General features: G+C 40.5%; 1 protein-coding gene and 3 long non-coding RNA genes across 4 annotated transcripts; 1 reads left to right on the forward strand and 3 right to left on the reverse strand.

Moving 5' to 3' along the window:
• Nucleotides 1–466: 466 nt before the first annotated feature.
• LOC130211850 (uncharacterized) lies at nucleotides 467–3,948 on the reverse strand. Its single transcript, XR_008835180.1, has 6 exons — nucleotides 3,910–3,948; nucleotides 3,428–3,535; nucleotides 3,022–3,117; nucleotides 2,865–2,887; nucleotides 2,623–2,677; nucleotides 467–881 (listed from the first exon to the last, which is right to left on the reverse strand). It is a non-coding gene; the product is annotated as an uncharacterized LOC130211850 (long non-coding RNA).
• A 2,626-nt stretch (nucleotides 3,949–6,574) lies between these two features.
• LOC130211951 (uncharacterized) lies at nucleotides 6,575–7,636 on the reverse strand. Its single transcript, XR_008835210.1, has 3 exons — nucleotides 7,608–7,636; nucleotides 6,974–7,361; nucleotides 6,575–6,661 (listed from the first exon to the last, which is right to left on the reverse strand). It is a non-coding gene; the product is annotated as an uncharacterized LOC130211951 (long non-coding RNA).
• Nucleotides 7,637–8,320: 684 nt separating this feature from the next.
• On the reverse strand, nucleotides 8,321–9,890 carry LOC130211924 (uncharacterized). Its single transcript, XR_008835202.1, has 4 exons — nucleotides 9,761–9,890; nucleotides 9,242–9,287; nucleotides 8,576–8,690; nucleotides 8,321–8,351 (listed from the first exon to the last, which is right to left on the reverse strand). It is a non-coding gene; the product is annotated as an uncharacterized LOC130211924 (long non-coding RNA).
• A 2,703-nt stretch (nucleotides 9,891–12,593) lies between these two features.
• Nucleotides 12,594–14,511, forward strand: LOC130211932 (E3 ubiquitin-protein ligase TRIM47-like). The gene is made up of 3 exons (XM_056442982.1): nucleotides 12,594–13,155; nucleotides 13,790–14,020; nucleotides 14,110–14,511. The coding sequence occupies exons 1-3, from the start codon at nucleotides 12,628–12,630 to the stop codon at nucleotides 14,128–14,130; spliced, it is 780 nt and encodes a 259-aa protein (XP_056298957.1). The 5' UTR covers nucleotides 12,594–12,627; the 3' UTR covers nucleotides 14,131–14,511.
• The last annotated feature ends 3,330 nt before the right edge of the window (nucleotides 14,512–17,841 follow it).

A 17,841-nucleotide genomic window follows, 5' to 3' on the forward strand; every position in this document is an offset into this window, starting at 1 on the left:
ACCTTCAATAAAGTGATATTTCTAAAGGTTCTGCAGTGAAATACTGTGATTTTACAGATTCTTCCTATATTATTACAATCAAACACCTTCAATAAAGTGATATTTCTCAAGGTTCTGCAGTGAAATACTGTGATTTTACAGAGTTCTCCTGTACTATTACAATCAAACACCTTCAATAAAGTGATATTTCTAAAGGTTCTGCAGTGAAATACTGTGATTTTACAGATTTTCCTATATTATTACAATCAAACACCTTCAATAAAATGATATTTATAAAGGTTTTGCAGTGAAATACTGTGATTTTACAGATTTCTCCTGTACTATTACAAGTGTTCAATTATTATGAAATATAAGCTTTTGAGATTACTGTGAAAAATCTAAATACATTGAAACATCTACAAAACATTCAATGTTTCAATTAAAGTAGGGGTTAGAAACTGAATTACATATAAAGTACACACCAATATTGATTTTAAAACATTTTATTTAATGTACATTTTCAAAATCAACCAATTATTCACTATCAGTTGATAAGTGAAAGCAAAACATAAACAAAAGGTCCATAATTGTGGGCGGCTGTAGCTCAGTGGGGTAAGAGGGCCGTCCTACAACCCCAAGGTTGTGGGTTCGATCCCCGCTCTCCCCATTAGTTGCAAGTCGAAGTGTCCATGAGCAAGGCACTGAACCCCCAGTTGCTTCCTGGGCGCATCACTGCAGCCCACTGCTCCTTCATAACTAAGGATGGGTTAAATGCAGAGAACTAATTTCCCCTTGGGGATTAATAAAGTATATTTCTTCTTCATGAATATTTACCAGAAGTGACAGTGCAGGTAAAGAACAATCTTCCAAATTTCCAGTAATCAGCCAGATCCTCGGTGCATCTGGGGGGAAAAAGGGAAGAAGGACAAACAAATTCACTGGAAAGTCCTGAGAAAGTTGGCTTTCATTTCTTACCATTCCTTTAAACAAACTTAAACTAACTATTTTGAAATTGTCTGTACCAATTGACATTCTGTCAATCTGAACAGTCAGCTTTGAGAATGATAGTAATTAAATGATTACCTATTTAAAGCTGCACGCAGTGCATGTCTTAGCACTTCCATCAGAAACATGTGAATCACGAAAAGAAGAAAGACGTGGATTCACAACAATGGGCACGTTTCACAGATGTATCATAGCAAGGTAAACACACTTGTAGCTAAACAAAAAAAAGAAGCTAATTGATACATCTAGATCAAACCAACCACCGATAATTATATTGTGACATGTCTGAGGGTCTTTTCCTCAATGCCCCTTTAGAAATAAAAAAAAGGGTAGATGATGATAATGATGACGACATGTCTTTGAAAAGTATGCTAACTCTACGGTGGCCCTGAGAGATCAACACACTGCCACTTAAGAAAACACATGCAAAAAGACAAAACACAGGCAAGTTAAGATTAAACTTTAGCAATTTGACAACACATGTCCAGCATTTAGAAAACATGCCGCAAATACAGAAAACAGAAGTGTTTCCAAAGGACAATGGTGCTGAGCACGGTTTGAACATGTTTGTTGCTGCTAGTTTGAGACTCGTGAAGTTATTGAAGTGACGTCGGCTCCGTATACCATCTGTTTATGTTGGGAACTGACTTTTGCTGCTGCTTTACTCTGCACGTAAAGTGACCGCTGCACGCAACTCATAGGACTTTGCAGAGCGAAAAGCAGAATTCAATCTCATATGACCTCATCTTCAAAATTGAAAATGTTACGTTAACTGTAGCTTGCATAATAACCATATAAGCAATAACTTTATGGTGGTGATAGTAGTACGAGGTATGTTCATTTCAGGTACGGTAATAGTGGTCTGTTTGGGGATTTTTCAAGGAAAGAAGTCTCATGGGAATGCTTGGCTTACTGTAGACTATACGTCTGTATATTTTTTTTGTCTAATAATGCCTACATGAATATGATGCAGGCTACAGGCTGTCTGTCCACACTGTTAAACCGGATAGTACAGTTTAAAATCTGTCAAATCTCCTCAGAAATAATTAGAATGACTGATATAATTCAGCTTTTCCGCTCTGCAAGGTCCTGCGAGGTGCATGCAGCTCACTTTCCGGTGAGTAGAGCAGTAGCATATTGTAGGTCCACAACGTAAACAGATGATACAATACCCGATTTCAATAACTTCATGAGTCACAAAACCATAGCAACAGCAAGCCTGTCCAAGCCGTGTTCATCACGATTTAGTGTCCTCTTGAAACACTTTTTCTTAATTTGCAGCGCTTTTCTGTACCGTGTTGTGTCGTCTGAATTTGCAGCGCTTTTTCTAAATGCTGCACATGTGCTGTCAATTTGATGAAGTTGTTTTCTTAATTTGCTTGTGTTTTGTCTATTAGCATGTTTTATTAAGTTGCAGTGCCCTGACCTCTCAGGGCCACCGTACAACTCAAAAGAAGGCCGAAGGAAAAGCTCCTCAGTTTTTTTTATGGCCAGTGGAAGAACTGTCTTAAAAAAGTGCTTTGCTCAGATCATTAAAGTACTTGAGAAATCATATCTAATATTAATCACAATGTAAGGTTTTGCAATAGTGGTTCAAATGGACTAATATCTTTTATATATGCTGCAGTGGATACTTACGAGTGATGGACTTTGGGTGTTTCCCCCCGTCAATGTTGTTCCAATCCTTATTGAGCTGAAAAATATAAGAAAGTTTCGTGTAATTAGCTATTATCAGTGTTGAAAAGGGTAATGTGAAAATGAATCAGAAAAAAACTGCCACCACATATTTCGTGCATGCAGAAAGTATTCTGACTTTTTCACTTTTTTCCCATTTTGTTATGTTGCAACCTTATGATAGAATCATTTGAATTAATTTTTACCTCATCAATCTACACTCAATACCCTGTAATAAAAAAGAGAAAACTGAATTATCACATTGACATACGTATTCAGACCCTTTACTTGGTACTTAGTTAATGCACCTTTGGCACGGTTAAAGCCTCGTCTCTTCGATAAAACGCGACAAGCTTTACACACCTGGATTTGGGGATGTTCTGCCATTCTTTTCTGCAGATCCTCACACGCTCTGTCAGGTTGGATGGGGACCGTTGGTAAACAGACATTTTCAGATCACTAAAAACAAATCACAAACCTATAAGTGACCATGGAAGGTGAACTCAGTTTTAAGAATCATATCACCAGCATCACCAAGGTGCCTTTTTCCAACTCAGAAACATTTACAAAAATTAGAGGCTTTATTTCCCAGTCTGACTTAGAGTAACTCATGCATGCATTTGTTTTGAGCAGGCTTTAAATGAACACAACACATTTTTACAGTATGTATGTGTGTATTGTTTCTGTTTAAATGCACATGTTTGCTGTTTTATATTGTTTTTTGTAAGAACAAATCCTATCTCTCTCTATGTCTTGTCTGTTTGCTTACCTGTCCTTGAGTGGAATTATGTGCCCCACCATCCAGTGGTATCTTGTCACTCCTGGTTCTTCAGCCTTCTCATGATCTTGCAGGCCATGCACTGCTCAGGGTCCAGTGCTGTGTGCACGGTTCGAAAAAGTGAAGAATACTGTCAATTATATCCATGTCACCCACCCTAAACCACATTCAAGTATGTTTTCTGGTTGTGAGACAGAATCATGCCAACAAGCTAACGTTACCTGAAGCTAGTTTACTTAACTAGCTAACCAAACTCTTTGTAACAGTCCGTTTATCCACCTATAGCATTATTTAATCCATTATGAACTGTATTGAACACACTAATTAACTGATTTTAATGTAATAACATTACTTTTAAACATGTAAAATGATTAATTTGTTTCCATATGTCTAAATGAAATATGTTTAAACTATGCTAAACAGAAAATTACATTAGGTTGTTTCAGAAAGTAACAGTGAAAATATTTTCTTACCTGATATCTTCAATAATTTTGCAGGATATCAATTCACGTACTTTGCTGGTCACCACATCCCGTATGATCCTTCCTCTGTGTCCCAGTCTTTCTTTCTCCGTTGACATCCCACAAGTTAAAATCGCAGGCATATGTAAAATACTTCAGGTAATAATGCAGGTAGGTCAACAGCAGACACTAGCAGACCTGCCGAGTAGCGCCTGCCCCGCTGCGGCTTCCCGCTCCAACAGACGTAATTTCAAATCCGCGGCGCGGACATTTCTCATTGGCCAGTTCTCTGAGTGACAGGCAGATTATCCAATCATGTTCAAAGCAACGTGGGGAGACAGCCAATAGCAATGGTTTTAGCGTAGTAACATAACAAATATAGAAAAAGATGACTTGTTTTGAAAGAAACTAAAGAAATGTCTGTATTTAGTTGTAGCCTATTTATAGGCTGGTATATTCAATTAACTCTTTCCATTGCAGTGTATGAATACAAATGAAATACTATATGGTAAAGTTGTAATAATACCTATAGGTTAACACAAACACACATAGACACATGGTAGGCTATATATATATATATTTCCCACACTTAGTATGTTTTTAATGCCGGCTGAGAGGGGCGACGGTTGGTCATTCAATTCCTTTGTAGTATACTTACTAGTCTACAGTCAACAGAACTCCAACACATTGATCCATATGAAGCGTTTCCTCTACATTGAGTCTACTCAGAAGTGGTAGATTATTATTTGTATTATTACTATTATTTCCCCGGTTAGCCTCAACACAAGAACACACAAGTAGAGGCCCAGTGTTTAGTGGTTCTTTAATTAAAGAAAATGAAGCACCCAAATATTTAAAAAAAGTTTTAGTGCCAATAGTTTTAGTGCACAATAACCCAAATGAGGACTGATGACGGCAATTGAGATGGAACAATCAACAATAATCACTGCATATATTGCTTATCGCTGGATTGATATCATGGTGACATTCTATTTACATTCAGATGGCCCATAGTATGACCCTCTTGCATTTTAACAAATCCCTGACCTTTCCTTTAGAACCACCAAAATGCTAACTGTGCAAACATGACAATGTCATTTCCCCCTAACTGTGTTGCAGTGTTATGCGGCAGGTTGGTTTCGAGTTCAGCCTTTGCCCACAGCAACACTCATTTGCCAACATGGCCATTATCCCATACAAGTTGCAACATGTTTTCAAACTTTTAACCGCATGTAGCAAGTCAATCCATTGCGAAGCCATTTCCCCCTCTTCTTGTCTTTATTCTTCTGCATAGCTCAAATCCAGCAGATCCAAGGTGTTGGCCAAAGTAGTTAGGCCATTAGCCATCCTTTATATGGGGCAATGTACATTTTAATTGTTCAACTGCTCACTGTAGACAGTGAATGTCTTTAAAGTATGTTAGTTGTCTATGGAAGCAAGGTAGATTCAACAATAATTGTGCAGTTTGATAATGCACTACAGCATCATCTCCAGGCTAAATTGGCTGAGTATAACTTCGGGATCTCTGCCAATTTGCGTCAAAACGATGAAAAGGCTGATTTAACCCCGCAAATACCATACATTTTTGGAGGCACATTCAAGACTACTTGAGCTCATGTCCAGGCTGAAAAGGTTGAATTAAAGGCAGCCAACAACGCTGTTTCTCGGATAAAGAAACTGCTGTCCTCAATTCCCCCGGCTAAATGCAGTCTTTGGCTGAATTACGATGCCCAAGACAGCATGCACTGCAGCAGCACAAGGCCTACTTTCTTAGGGCTAAACTCCCCTCTTTCACTGCTGTGTGGATGCCCAAGACTGCATGCACTATAGCAGCACTGGGCCTCAATCACATGGGCAAAGGTTACTGTCTTTTGCCGGCTAAAGGACGCCCAAAGTAGCAAGCAACTATGGCAGAATCGGGCCTCCGTCGTTAGGGCAAACCCAGTTAATTTAACCGGCCTGGAAGTGTCCATGTGGGCATAAATCTCTATAATACAGGCCAAACTCACCCTCTATTTTTTACTTGCACAACTTGGAATGTGGAAATCAAATGTTTTTAATAGCATTGTCATTTTCAATAAAGGCCTATTCCAGTTCAATGTAACACAATTAATATCACAGATAGCAAACTGACTCCCTCCCGGATGCGTCATAGGCTCCGGATCAGTGGCTAGATGTACAGCCGTATGCACCCATATTCATTCAATTTGGATCCTTCCATAAAGCAGCTCATTTGGCCCGGATCAATTACTTTACATACCGACATATATTTAATATGCATCAATGGGGAAAAAAGAAATGCAATCGGAAATAATATCAAAAACAATTTATTAAAAGGACATCAAATTATTTCTTGTACATGTATGAATCATATTTATTTATAATTAGGTCGAGACAATATATACACACATACATATAGAGTAAAAACTATAGCTCACATTAGAACACAAGAGCTACAACTAATACAACCATAAATACCGACCACCTAACCCAAATACCACAATTCTCCCAGAGAATAGGTCGCAGTGGCCTCAAGTGAATGGTGGAACTTCCAACTGAGAACTGGTGTGTGTATATATATATATATATATATTATATATAAAAATATAAATATATATTTTTAATTCTGTTCAGTGTGGGGGATGTCGACAGTAGCACGCCTCCTGAGCTACCCGGTTTGCTGCCAGGTTGAACCACCTAATGGCATGCTTTAGAATCTGTTCATCAGTGGATGCATGTGTGGCATGATTCTTTCTGACGGCATCTGTAATCACACAAGCAGATACAAAATCTCATGAATCCTCAGTGCAACATAGAGCAGAAATGCAGTCTAAAATCTAGTAGCTGTCTGGCACTTAAGGTGTGCTATGCTATATTTAGAGCCAATATATCATATAACTATTATGTAAAGATATAGTCGAGTAACATTTACCCAAGTAGAGAATAAAGTTGCAATTCAAACATTTTATTTAGCAATCATAAAAAGATCTGGGAAAGATGGTTATTCGTAAGTTTGAACACTACTCAAGACCTCTGGGTGAATCCAAATTGTTTTCATTAAATATGAGTTACTTACGCAGGAGCAGTCTTAGATGTCATTTGACTGAATAATTTTTTTCCATTCATTCGAGGATGTTCCACGTTTGGCATCATGTCGTCCGATCGTTGCCAGGGAGGAAATCGAAAATGGATCGAAAAAGTACGATTAATATTTGATACTTTACAGAATGTTTGAAAAAACATTTCCATCAAACATGGTATTGTCTAGTGTAAATTACATACAATAGATTTTAATCAGCTTTGCGTGAGATTCTTAAAACAAAAAAACTCACCACTCATTAGAATGTTGACGGGATCTTTGAGCCGTTGCTCAAAAAGGTCCACTTCCTCCATTGTGGTACACGGAAACGGGTCTCTCACCTCTGTAATTGTCTCCAGCATGCCTAGGATTTGAACTGGAACAGCTATATAAAAAAAACATTAGAAAAACAGTTAAAAAATGTAACGATTAAGAGATTTTACATAAAATATGGAAATATCAAGTTTTATACAATTTAATTAATGCAATCATAATAATCATATTCACTTGGATTCAATGTGACAGTGTGTATTGCATGTCTTGTATCCAATTAACAATTGTTAACATTTGAAAAAATTAAATGATTAAAAGGTTCAATTTGAATCCCATAGCCGTTTGAGGTGTTGCTCACCACAGCAGGCAATGGTGTCTGAACCACACCACGCCTCGCCAGGTGGGCGTGTCCTCTGGCGTGTTCGCTGTCCTGCTGGTGATGGAGTACATGGAATAGTTAGGAGGAGGCATGATTGAGGGACAACTGTCCCGCTAGTGGTTGGACCCCTGTTTTGTGGGGGGAATTTTCATTTTCACTGTCTCCATCCGAGTCTCCATAGAAATGGCTAGAAAGAGATAGTAAAAAACTAATTGGTCATACTATAAAATGAATGACAGACGCTTTATTTTATTAAGGTAAAAGTGTTCTAAAGAATAAAATGTATACACATTTACTCACACCGGCATTGGCTTCCTCTTTTTAGGAATTGCCTCCTCTTCTGACTGAGATCTGATGTGTCGAAGACATATATTTCCACCAAGTAATTATCTAAAAATTAAGTCACATAAACACAATGAAAAGTACAGAATTATAAACAGAACAATGTGATTAAATGTTGTTTCCAACATATATAACAAAGTGATTTTTATATCCGCTTAAAACGCCAATTAATACAATATTAATATAATACCGTATGATCCAATTACCTGACGCCATGTGTCTGCCAGTCTGGTCCAGGTTGTTCGGCGCTTCTGACAGCCTTGTCCACCCTTTCGTCCTCGGATATTTCGTAACGGTAGCAGTAGTGCCACAAAGCTGGTATAGCTTTGTGGCACTACTGCTACCGTTTTGTTAGTCAACAATTCTATGAAGTGGAACATCCTGAATTACAGAGGAAAGAAACAAACAGTGTCACTTGTCACAGAAATATAACCTTCTGTTCCAAGAACTTTGAAAAAAATAATATTTTGCAACTATTAAAGTTCTTTATAACCAGGAGTATGAAAATTTGTGTTTGAAAACACGAGGTATACCGTAAAAAAAAAGAGATTAAACGGCAATAATAGGCGTGTTATACACATTGAAGAGAAGAAACTTTACTTAACAGTCAAAGTTGTATTCAGTTTCCCATCAATCACAGTGATGTAGTCAAAACATCTTGACGGACCCTCCGTCTAATGGTGGAGCTGGAGACAGGCCCATTCTTTCTGTTCATTTTATCTAAAACAAACCAAAATACAAACAATGTTTGAAATGCATCTTTTCTTTCAGGAAATATACAATATCTATTTGTTCTCAATTGTATTAATTTGTAGTGTTTATATAGCATGTCAAGTCATTTTTATAAAAACACTGTTACGGATGCGTTGTGTGGAGGACCCAAACGCAGCAGGAGTTTCACGAAAAACTGAGTTTATTCTCAGTACAGGAACACGGACAACACCACACGGGAACGAAAAAAGACGATCTGACACCAGACAAACAGAAGGACACAGATTAAATACACAGGGGAACGAGACACAGGTGGAAACAATCAGGAAAGAAACAGACAAGCACAGGGAGGGATGAGCAGGGAAACAGGAAACGAGACAGGGACTTCAACATAAAACAGGAAACACACAGATCCTAACAAACACTACGCTATTAAGATAGTATTTTAATGAATTAATACAAATCTGGTCATTATAAAGTTAAACAGGTTATACGGTTCCCTCTCAAATGTGTCTTTAAGTTGCTGTGAAAACATTTCCTTCCAAAGAATGTGTGCTTACCTGAATTGTAGAGATGGCGATCAACAGTGTTGTCACTTCTGTACAACTGTGAGGATGACATTGCAAATTCTAAGTTACGTGTTGAGAACTCAATACATGCAGAATTAAATTAAAACAGGTCTGTGCTGGCTAGCGTTATTAGCTCGCGGGCTAGCGGTTAGCTCGCTCAGCTTCCATCGCGCACCCTTGGGTTGGAGCTTAAGTAACCTAACCACTGACAATTCAGCGCTAGCTGCAGAAGATAGCTCCATGAGAACCACACATGGTAGTTAGCTGGACCAGCCCTGGCAGAGGGGACACGTGCAGTAGCAACATCAGCTTATACACCATCACCAACTGTGTGTGATTATATACGATTTTTTTCTTTTAAAACCGGGATGTTACGGTAATAACTTATTTACGTTGAAGTCTAACAATACCTCAAACTTCACAAAGCAATGTTAGCGGCAGCCAAAAGAAGAGGGAACTCTTAAGAAAACGAGCCATAATTCGACAGTAGCAACACAATTCAACACTTACCTAACTCGTACTTCTGGCGCAAAGAGCTGCAGTTTTGAAAATACCAGTTTGAAAAGTCGAAGGGCAACAACTTGGAGCATCCACCGCAGTTACAACGCTGTCTGATGGTGCGCGGATCCGGTGGCATGACCAAACCGAAAGCGACAGGAGGCGGATAGGATCAACTGCTATCTGGGATGCTTCGCACTCCGCTCGTGGTGGTCATTGCCATTGTGACGGTCTTATTTCTAGTTGACACTAAATCCTATATGGCAAGTTTCTGCTGCACTGCTCTCTTGAGGTTGAAACTTTCAAGCATGTTACATGCATTTAGCTGGCGCTTTTATCCAAAAGCGACTTACAGTTAGAAGTTAGATGTCTCGCCCGGGACACCGACACTGGACAAATACTCACGGTCGCCCTATAATGCTCCTATAAAGAACAAGTATCAAAACCTATTATTTCTTCTACTTTGTACTCTTAAAAAAAATGCAATATGTTTAATGTAATGACAAAAGTTAGCTACATTTAGATTCAGATTTACAGAGTTTGAATGTAAAAGTACACATTAATATAAATAGAATATGATCTACCTTAAAATTACAAAGAAAATCGTTAAATTGTTAGTATGGACATAAACCTTCATATAAGGAGCTCCACGTTTAATTACAGGTAATAATTGTTGTTTTACATGAATTTGTATGTCATTTAAGAAAACGGTAAAAAGACCGTATTAATAATACAGTCATTTTTCTTTACAAAAATGGGAAAAAAATGTTATTTTGTATTATGAGCATAAAACTTAAATTAACAGTTGGGTTGTTAATTTAAAGATAATGTCTGTAATTTCACAGAGTTTTGTATGTAATTTAAAAAGAAAGAAAAATACTGTAAATATTTAGAGTTATTTTCCGTAAAATTAGGATCTTTTTACAGTGCAGAGCCCCCACGTCCTGAGCCCGGTCTCAGAGCCCTCCTCCGCCCAAGCTCTCATGGGGGAGGGGAGTAGGTTAGGCCGGATGGCCTAAATCGGATGGTGGGGAGTGGCAGCTGTCTCTGATTTGGCCTCGCTGCTGGTCATTGGCAATCAGTCAGCAGCCGAGGCCACCCTTGTAAAAGCTCCCACTTGAGAGTGGAGGGAGAGTGAGCAGAGGCGCAGGTTTTGCGGAAACCTCGTGGTGCCTGGCTGGTCCTTGGTGCGGGTGGGGAAACCCACGGGTAGCGGCGTGAGTCCTGCTACAGTGGTTTTGGCTGCTCCTCCTGCGTTATCAGCTGTGCGGGAGTTTATGAGAAATGGCAGAGTCCAACTGAGCCACCCTCTTCCCAGCAGAGATAGGTGTGTCTGAACCTGAATGCAACACAACACCGTCAGAGCTCGGACGGACGCGCTGCTCGTCGCTCAACAGAGGTATGCGAGTTTTATATTTAAATTTTAACGTTCCAGTATTTACAAGTTCGAATCAGAAATGGAAGAGACAAGCTGCGATCAATACACGATACTTTGTTTATGTACATTATGAGTGAGTATGGATATGTTTGTACTGGAAATGATTTTACTATACGTTGTAGTCAACTAATTTAAACGTGTACCAGTATCTCCAGTCTGATTGTCTGTTAGTTTTATTGTGCAATAGTTTGACATCACCCGGTTGGCTCTGACGTCGTATCCTCTACCCTCTCATAAATGGATCTCATCTACACTGGATAGCTGTAAATGTATAACTTTTGTTATGTTGTTGCGTGTGCTTGTTGAAAGAGTATTTTCCAGGGCCACAAATGAAAACAAGAAATAAATAAATAAAGATTTTATTTCTCTCCATATTCACTGATTTCTTTGTAGATTTTTTTTCAGTATCACCCACGCTTCCTCCCTCCCTTTGTTGTATATCAGCAGTTCCAAAATGCTTGTATGTGTGTGTATTGAGGTCAACTACTCAGCATGGTCTGTCTTACAACTCTGATTTCTTTCCTCACACACCAGAAATGCAATTCAACGTGTTATATTGTCTGAACTGAGGAAGCCGGAGCCCCTGAGTGAAGCCATGCAGACACAGGGAGACTCTCACTATGACTATCCCACACATCACAATGGGATGAATTGTATTTGGGGCGGAGGACATGTGGGATATGACGACGCTTATTCAGGTTTTCGAGCATTCTTTAGACGTCCTTCCAGCGCATTCGTAATTTAAGTTTTTTGTTACCTGCTGCGTGAGTTATAAGCATCATACACTCTGTCATATTCATTGAATGTGTTGTAACTCTGTAATGATTCCTTCTGGTCACATGACATCTATTGTTCTGTCCATCCTGGAAGGATCCTCCTCTGTTGCTCTCCTGAAGGTTTCTTCAATTTTTTTCCCTGTGAAGGGTTGTTTGAGAGTTTTTCCTGATCCGTGTGAGGTCAAAGGTCAGGGATGTCTGTGTACAGATTGTAAAGCACTCCGAGACAAATTAGTAATTTGTGAGAATGGGCTATACAAAATAAACTGAAAATTGAATCGAGTTGTTTGTGTGCTTTGACAATAAGCCGAGTACCATATAGTCCCATTAGATTGGACAGGCTCAATCTCACGCCGATATCCCCAAAACTAGGCAACTAACACCAGACCTATCTAGACGGATACATAGCACTACAGGGGACGCTTGGTAAGCTGTTTAGTCACCATCAAAACACGGCGGCCAACAATAGATGTAAAGAAATTGAGACAAGCGATACAAAGACCGCTGGTCAGGTGTTTTGGGATCCTGTCACAAAGCCAAATGAATCAAGAAGTACTGGGATTCAAATGTGCGCTAACACAAGTTTTCTGTACCTCTTTAAAGGAATGCATGCCGACGCCACGCCAAAGTCCGACCGGTATGCTCACGCGCGTGCGAAGACCCCGATGTCCGAGCCTCCGCAGTGCTGCATCTGTCTGGATGAGTTCAGCAGCCCTGCTCTCCTGCCCTGTGGACATTGCTTCTGCCTGGGCTGTATCGGCGAATACTGGAGGATCCAGGCGGCCTGTCAGTGCCCACTCTGCAAGGCCTCTTTCCCCACGAGGCCTCAGCTTATCGCGGCCCAAACGCCGCGCGCCGCCGCCCCGAGCGAGGAGGCGTCGGCGCCTTTTAAAGCCGGGGAGGTTCCCTGTGATCTCTGCCCGGCGAAGCGCAGGGCGGTCAAGTCCTGCCTGGCGTGCCTGGCCTCCTACTGCGCCGCTCACCTGGAGCCGCACTACCGGAGAGAAGATCTCGGGCGCCATCTCCTGATCGGCGTGGGGAAGAACCTGGAGGACTCGGTGTGCAGGCTGCACGGGAAGCGGTTGAACAAGTTCTGCAGGAGCGATCAGACGTGCATCTGTGCCATGTGCGCCCAGACGGAACACAGGGGCCATCGCATTATTTCTGTCAACAGGGAGGCGACAAAGAAGAAGGTAAAGTTGAATAAAACCACGACGACAATAGAGTTAAGTTAAGTCAAATGTCATATTTTGTCTGCCCGAACATTGGACATGTGCAACTCATTTAACCCTTGTGTTGCCTTCGGGTCATTTTGACCTGAATCAATATTACACCCTCCCCCCGCCTATGGGTCATTTTGACCCGATTCAATGTTTCACCCTCCTGTTACCTTTATATTTACTAACATATTTTACCCTTTGGGTTCAATTTGACGCCAGCAATTAAAACCTCCAGAAAATTATTAGAATTAATATTGTTTTCCAAGTATAGGTGTGAGGCACTTTATGTTTGTTTGTTGACTACCGAAAGAACACCGACATTAAACATTGAATGGGGTCAAATTAATCCGAAGGCGGGGGGAGGGTGTAATATTGATTCGGGTCAAAATGACCCGAAGGCAACACAAGGGTTAAAGTTGCATGGGGAAGCAAAGGATCAGACTCTATGTACCTTTTGAGAGAATACATACTGGGGTTTGTTCAGGATTGCAACATGTTTAGATATCGACAGATCAATACAGTCACGACATTGATCATTGGCTTTAAATGACACTGCGTGGTGCAGCCACATCAGTTCTGCCGACGTCATCGTTTTTGTTGTCCACAGGTTAAACTAAAATTGAGAAGGATGAAAGTTCAGCAAGACATTCAAGAGAGATTGAGTAAAGTTGAGAAGATCAAGCTCTCCGTAGGCCTCAGTGAAAAGAATCCAAAAGAGGAAAGAGCTCAGAACAAAGAGCTCATCGGACAACTGGAGGAAGAAATCTCTGAGCTGGAGAGGAGGAGCGCTGAGCTGGAGCAGCTGGAGCAGACCGAAGACGACCTCCACTTCCTGCAGGTCAGCGTTACGATCAAAAATCAACTGATGATGGATAATTCAATAAGAAAATATCTGTTCTCACTGTAGTCTCTCTCTTTCCTCTCCAGACATGTTCAGGTTTGTCCTAACAGGTGGACTTAAGGTGGACTGACACCTTCAGGTGGACTTAAGGTGGACTGACACCTTCAACTGACACCTTCGAGATATCTTCGTGGGAGAAAAATCCAGAGCGGCAGACATAGTTACCGATAGACTTTCTGGTGGAGGTAATAGTTTGGGACCTCTTGAAAATGGCAAATTCTCCTTTTTACGCATCATTTTTTTCCGGGTATAAACAAAAAGAATACCTTCAACCAGAGAAACGCTCTCTGTTCCCAATGTTTACAGTATTTATGTTAAACTAAGCTAACTGGCTGCTGTTTCATATCTGATATGTATCTTCTCATCCAACTCTCTGCCAGAAAGAAAAAAAGTGTTTGGTCCAAAATAAAACCTCCAAGTTCAGCAGATTTATTCAAATGCAGTTCCCTGTTTTCTTTCTTTATTGATATGCATTTAAAATTATGATATGAGCAGATTTTATAAAAAAATAATCTCAGGAACTACAATAATTGCTAAAATCCAATATTAATACAAACTATAACTTATTGAGAATATATTGTATGCCTGTAATTTATCCTGGAGGAGCACAGAGCAGGAATTCAAGAAGAAGGGGCTGACGTGAAACAGCTGGAGAGGATGGCTCAGGACCAGTGTTGGGCAAGTTACTGAAATTAGTAATTTTTTATAGTTACTAGTTACTTCTTTTAAAAGTAATTTAATTACTTTACTAGTTACTGTATATCAAAAGTAATTAGTTACTCGGGAAAGTAACTTTTAAGTTACTTTTATGTCTGCTTTTTTAATGTAATGAACAGTACTGAACAGTCAAACACAATAAACATGTTGTAGACCTATTTATTGCAATCAACAGGGCAACAGGCCTTCAAATCAAGCAGTCGTACAAAAGTCCCTTTTAATAATTAACTTAATACAAAATAACTGTCTGTCATTTAACAGTGTTTTTTTTTTACCACATTAGGCCCAATGAAATAAAAGTGATTGGCCTACAGTATTAACACTAATTAAAAGAGAAAACAAAGATGCCTTGAGGTGCTGCATATAATTGAGGGGGGGGGGGGGGGTGCTCACCTGTGTGCGCGGATGTGTCTGCGTGTACGTGCTGATCTGGAGTCAGTTTGGTAGGATTTGGGTATAAATAAATTATTTCATTTAGAATATGGATTTTTATTTAAAGATATTCATGTAATTTGCATGCAAAATAGGTCTACCCGAAGCAGCGGACAAAAAATTCAACCCGCGGCAACACTTCAAAAGTAGCCCAATTCCGCGGGAAAACCGCGGACCTGGCAACACTGGAAGCGGCTGTCAATCACAGTGTGGCACCGTGATGCTGGTCGAGGGGGCGGGCCTGTGATTGGCGGAGTAGAGGGGAGGCGGGGTTAACCTGCCGATAAACGGAAGTTAAGGGTGGTTGACGGGAACCATTGTTGTTGATGTCCGAGCTGCTGAGCCGAGAGGAGCACGCTGTCTGTGTTGGTGAATGCCCAATAAAGTGAGGATTAATAACGTCGTCCCGTCTCCGTGTCATCAGTCCATAACGTCCGAGACGTTACAATATCATTGCGCCACCAAGGCCCTGCGATGTCGGATCAGAAGCAGCTAAAGTAGCCTAGCTTGTCTTCTTGTCTGCAAGTGTTCATTTTTCACAAAAGAGAGTAACGCGAGTAACGAACTCATTTAAATTTCAGTAACTGTAACTGCGTTAGTTGATTTTAAAAAATACTTCGTTACACGCTCGTTACCGCTAAAAGTAGTGGAACTCCCAACACTGCTCAGGACAGACGAGGGTGGAAACAATTCATCAATGGCCTATGTTCCGAGAGGAATACAAAGGCATAACTAACTAACTGTAATTTATGCCTGGGTGGATGATCTGATTTATTTTCCGGACAATGTGAGCTTACATGCAGTATTTGGCTTTAAATGTATTTTTGTTTTCATCCTTTTTTTTATTACAGAATGTCGGAACACGAAACACTGTATTCAGGCTGAACAATAAATACAATAATAAGTGCGTTCAAGTAAAACATCAAATCCATACTTGTTTATAGTTTTGTTGGAGTTACGCTTTTTCTTCAAATGCTCGCACTTAATGAAGCGTTTTTAATTGCATCCTTTTCAGTCTACCAGTCAAACATATACAGTGCATCCGGAAAGTATTCACAGCTCTTCATTTTTTCCACATTGTTATGTTACAGCCTTATTCCAAAATGGATTAAATTCATTATTTTCCTCAACATTCTACACACAAAAACCCATAATGACAAAGTGAAAACTGTTTTTTGCAAATTTGTGCACGTTTATTAAAAATAAAGAAGGAAAACATAACATGTACATAAGTATTCACAGCCTTTGCTCAATACTTTGTTGAAGCACCTTTGGCAGCAATTACAGCCTCAAGTCTTCTTGGGTATGATTCCACAAGCGTGGCACACCTGTTTCTGGGCAGTTTCTCCCATTCTTCTTTGCAGAACCTCTCAAGTTCCATCAGGTTGGATGGGGAGCGTCGGTGCACAGCCATTTTCAGATCTCTCCAGAGATGTTCAATCGGGTTCAAGTCAGGGCTCTGGCTGGGCCACTCCAGGACATTCACAGAGTTGTCCCAAAGCCGCTCCTTTGTTATCTTGGCTGTGTGCTTCGTGTCGTTGGCCTGTTGGAAGATGAACCGTCGCCCCAGTCTGAGGTCCAGAGCGCTTTGGAGCATGTTTTTATCGAGGATGTCTCTGTACATTGCTGCATTCATCTTTCCCTCAATCCTGACTCGTCTCCCAGTTCCTCCTGCTGAAAAACATCCCCACAGCATGATGCTGCCACCACCGTGCTTCACTGTAGGGATGGTGTTGGCCAGGTGATGAGCAGTGCCTGGTTTCCTCCAGACATGACGCTTGGCATTCAGGCCAAAGAGTTCAATCTTTGTTTCATCAGACCAGAGAATTTGGTTTCTCATGGTCTGAGAGTCCTTCAGGTGCTTTTTTGCAAACTCTAGGCGGGCTGTCATGTGCTTTTTACTGAGGAGTGGCTTCTGTCTGGCCACTCTACCAAACAGACCTGATTTGTGGAGTGCTGCAGAGATGGTTGTCCTTCTGGAAGGTTCTCCTCTCTTCATAGAACAACGCTGGAGCTCTGTCAGAGTGACCATCGGGTTCCTGGTCACCTCCCTGACTAAGGCCCTTCTCCCCCGATCGCTCAGTCTGGCTGGGCGGCCAACTCTAGGAAGAGTCCTGGTGGTTCCAAACTTCTTCCATGTCCGGATGATGGAGGCCACTGTGCTCATTGGGACTTTCAATGCTGCAGAAATCTTTCTGTACCCTTCGCCAGATCTGTGCCTCGATACAATTCTGTCTCGGAGGTCTAAAGATAATTCCTTGAACTTCATGGCTTGGTTTATGCCCTGATATGCACTGTCAACTGTGATACCTTATATAGACAGGTGGGTGCCTTTCTCAATCATGTCCAATCAACTGAATTTAGCACAGGTGGACTCCAATCAAACATCTCAAGGATGATCAGTGGAAACAGGATGCACCTGAGCTACATGTTGAGTGTCATGGCAAAGGCTGTGAATACTTATGTACATGTTATGTTTTCGTTCTTTATTTTTAACAGATTTGCAAAAATTTGCAAAAAACAGTTTTCACTTTGTCATTATGGGTTGTTGTGTGTAGAATGTTGAGGAAAATAATGAATTTAATCCATTTTGGAATAAGGCTGTAACA

Source organism: Pseudoliparis swirei, chromosome 21, assembly GCF_029220125.1.
Source record: "Pseudoliparis swirei isolate HS2019 ecotype Mariana Trench chromosome 21, NWPU_hadal_v1, whole genome shotgun sequence".
Lineage (NCBI taxonomy): Eukaryota > Metazoa > Chordata > Actinopteri > Perciformes > Liparidae > Pseudoliparis > Pseudoliparis swirei.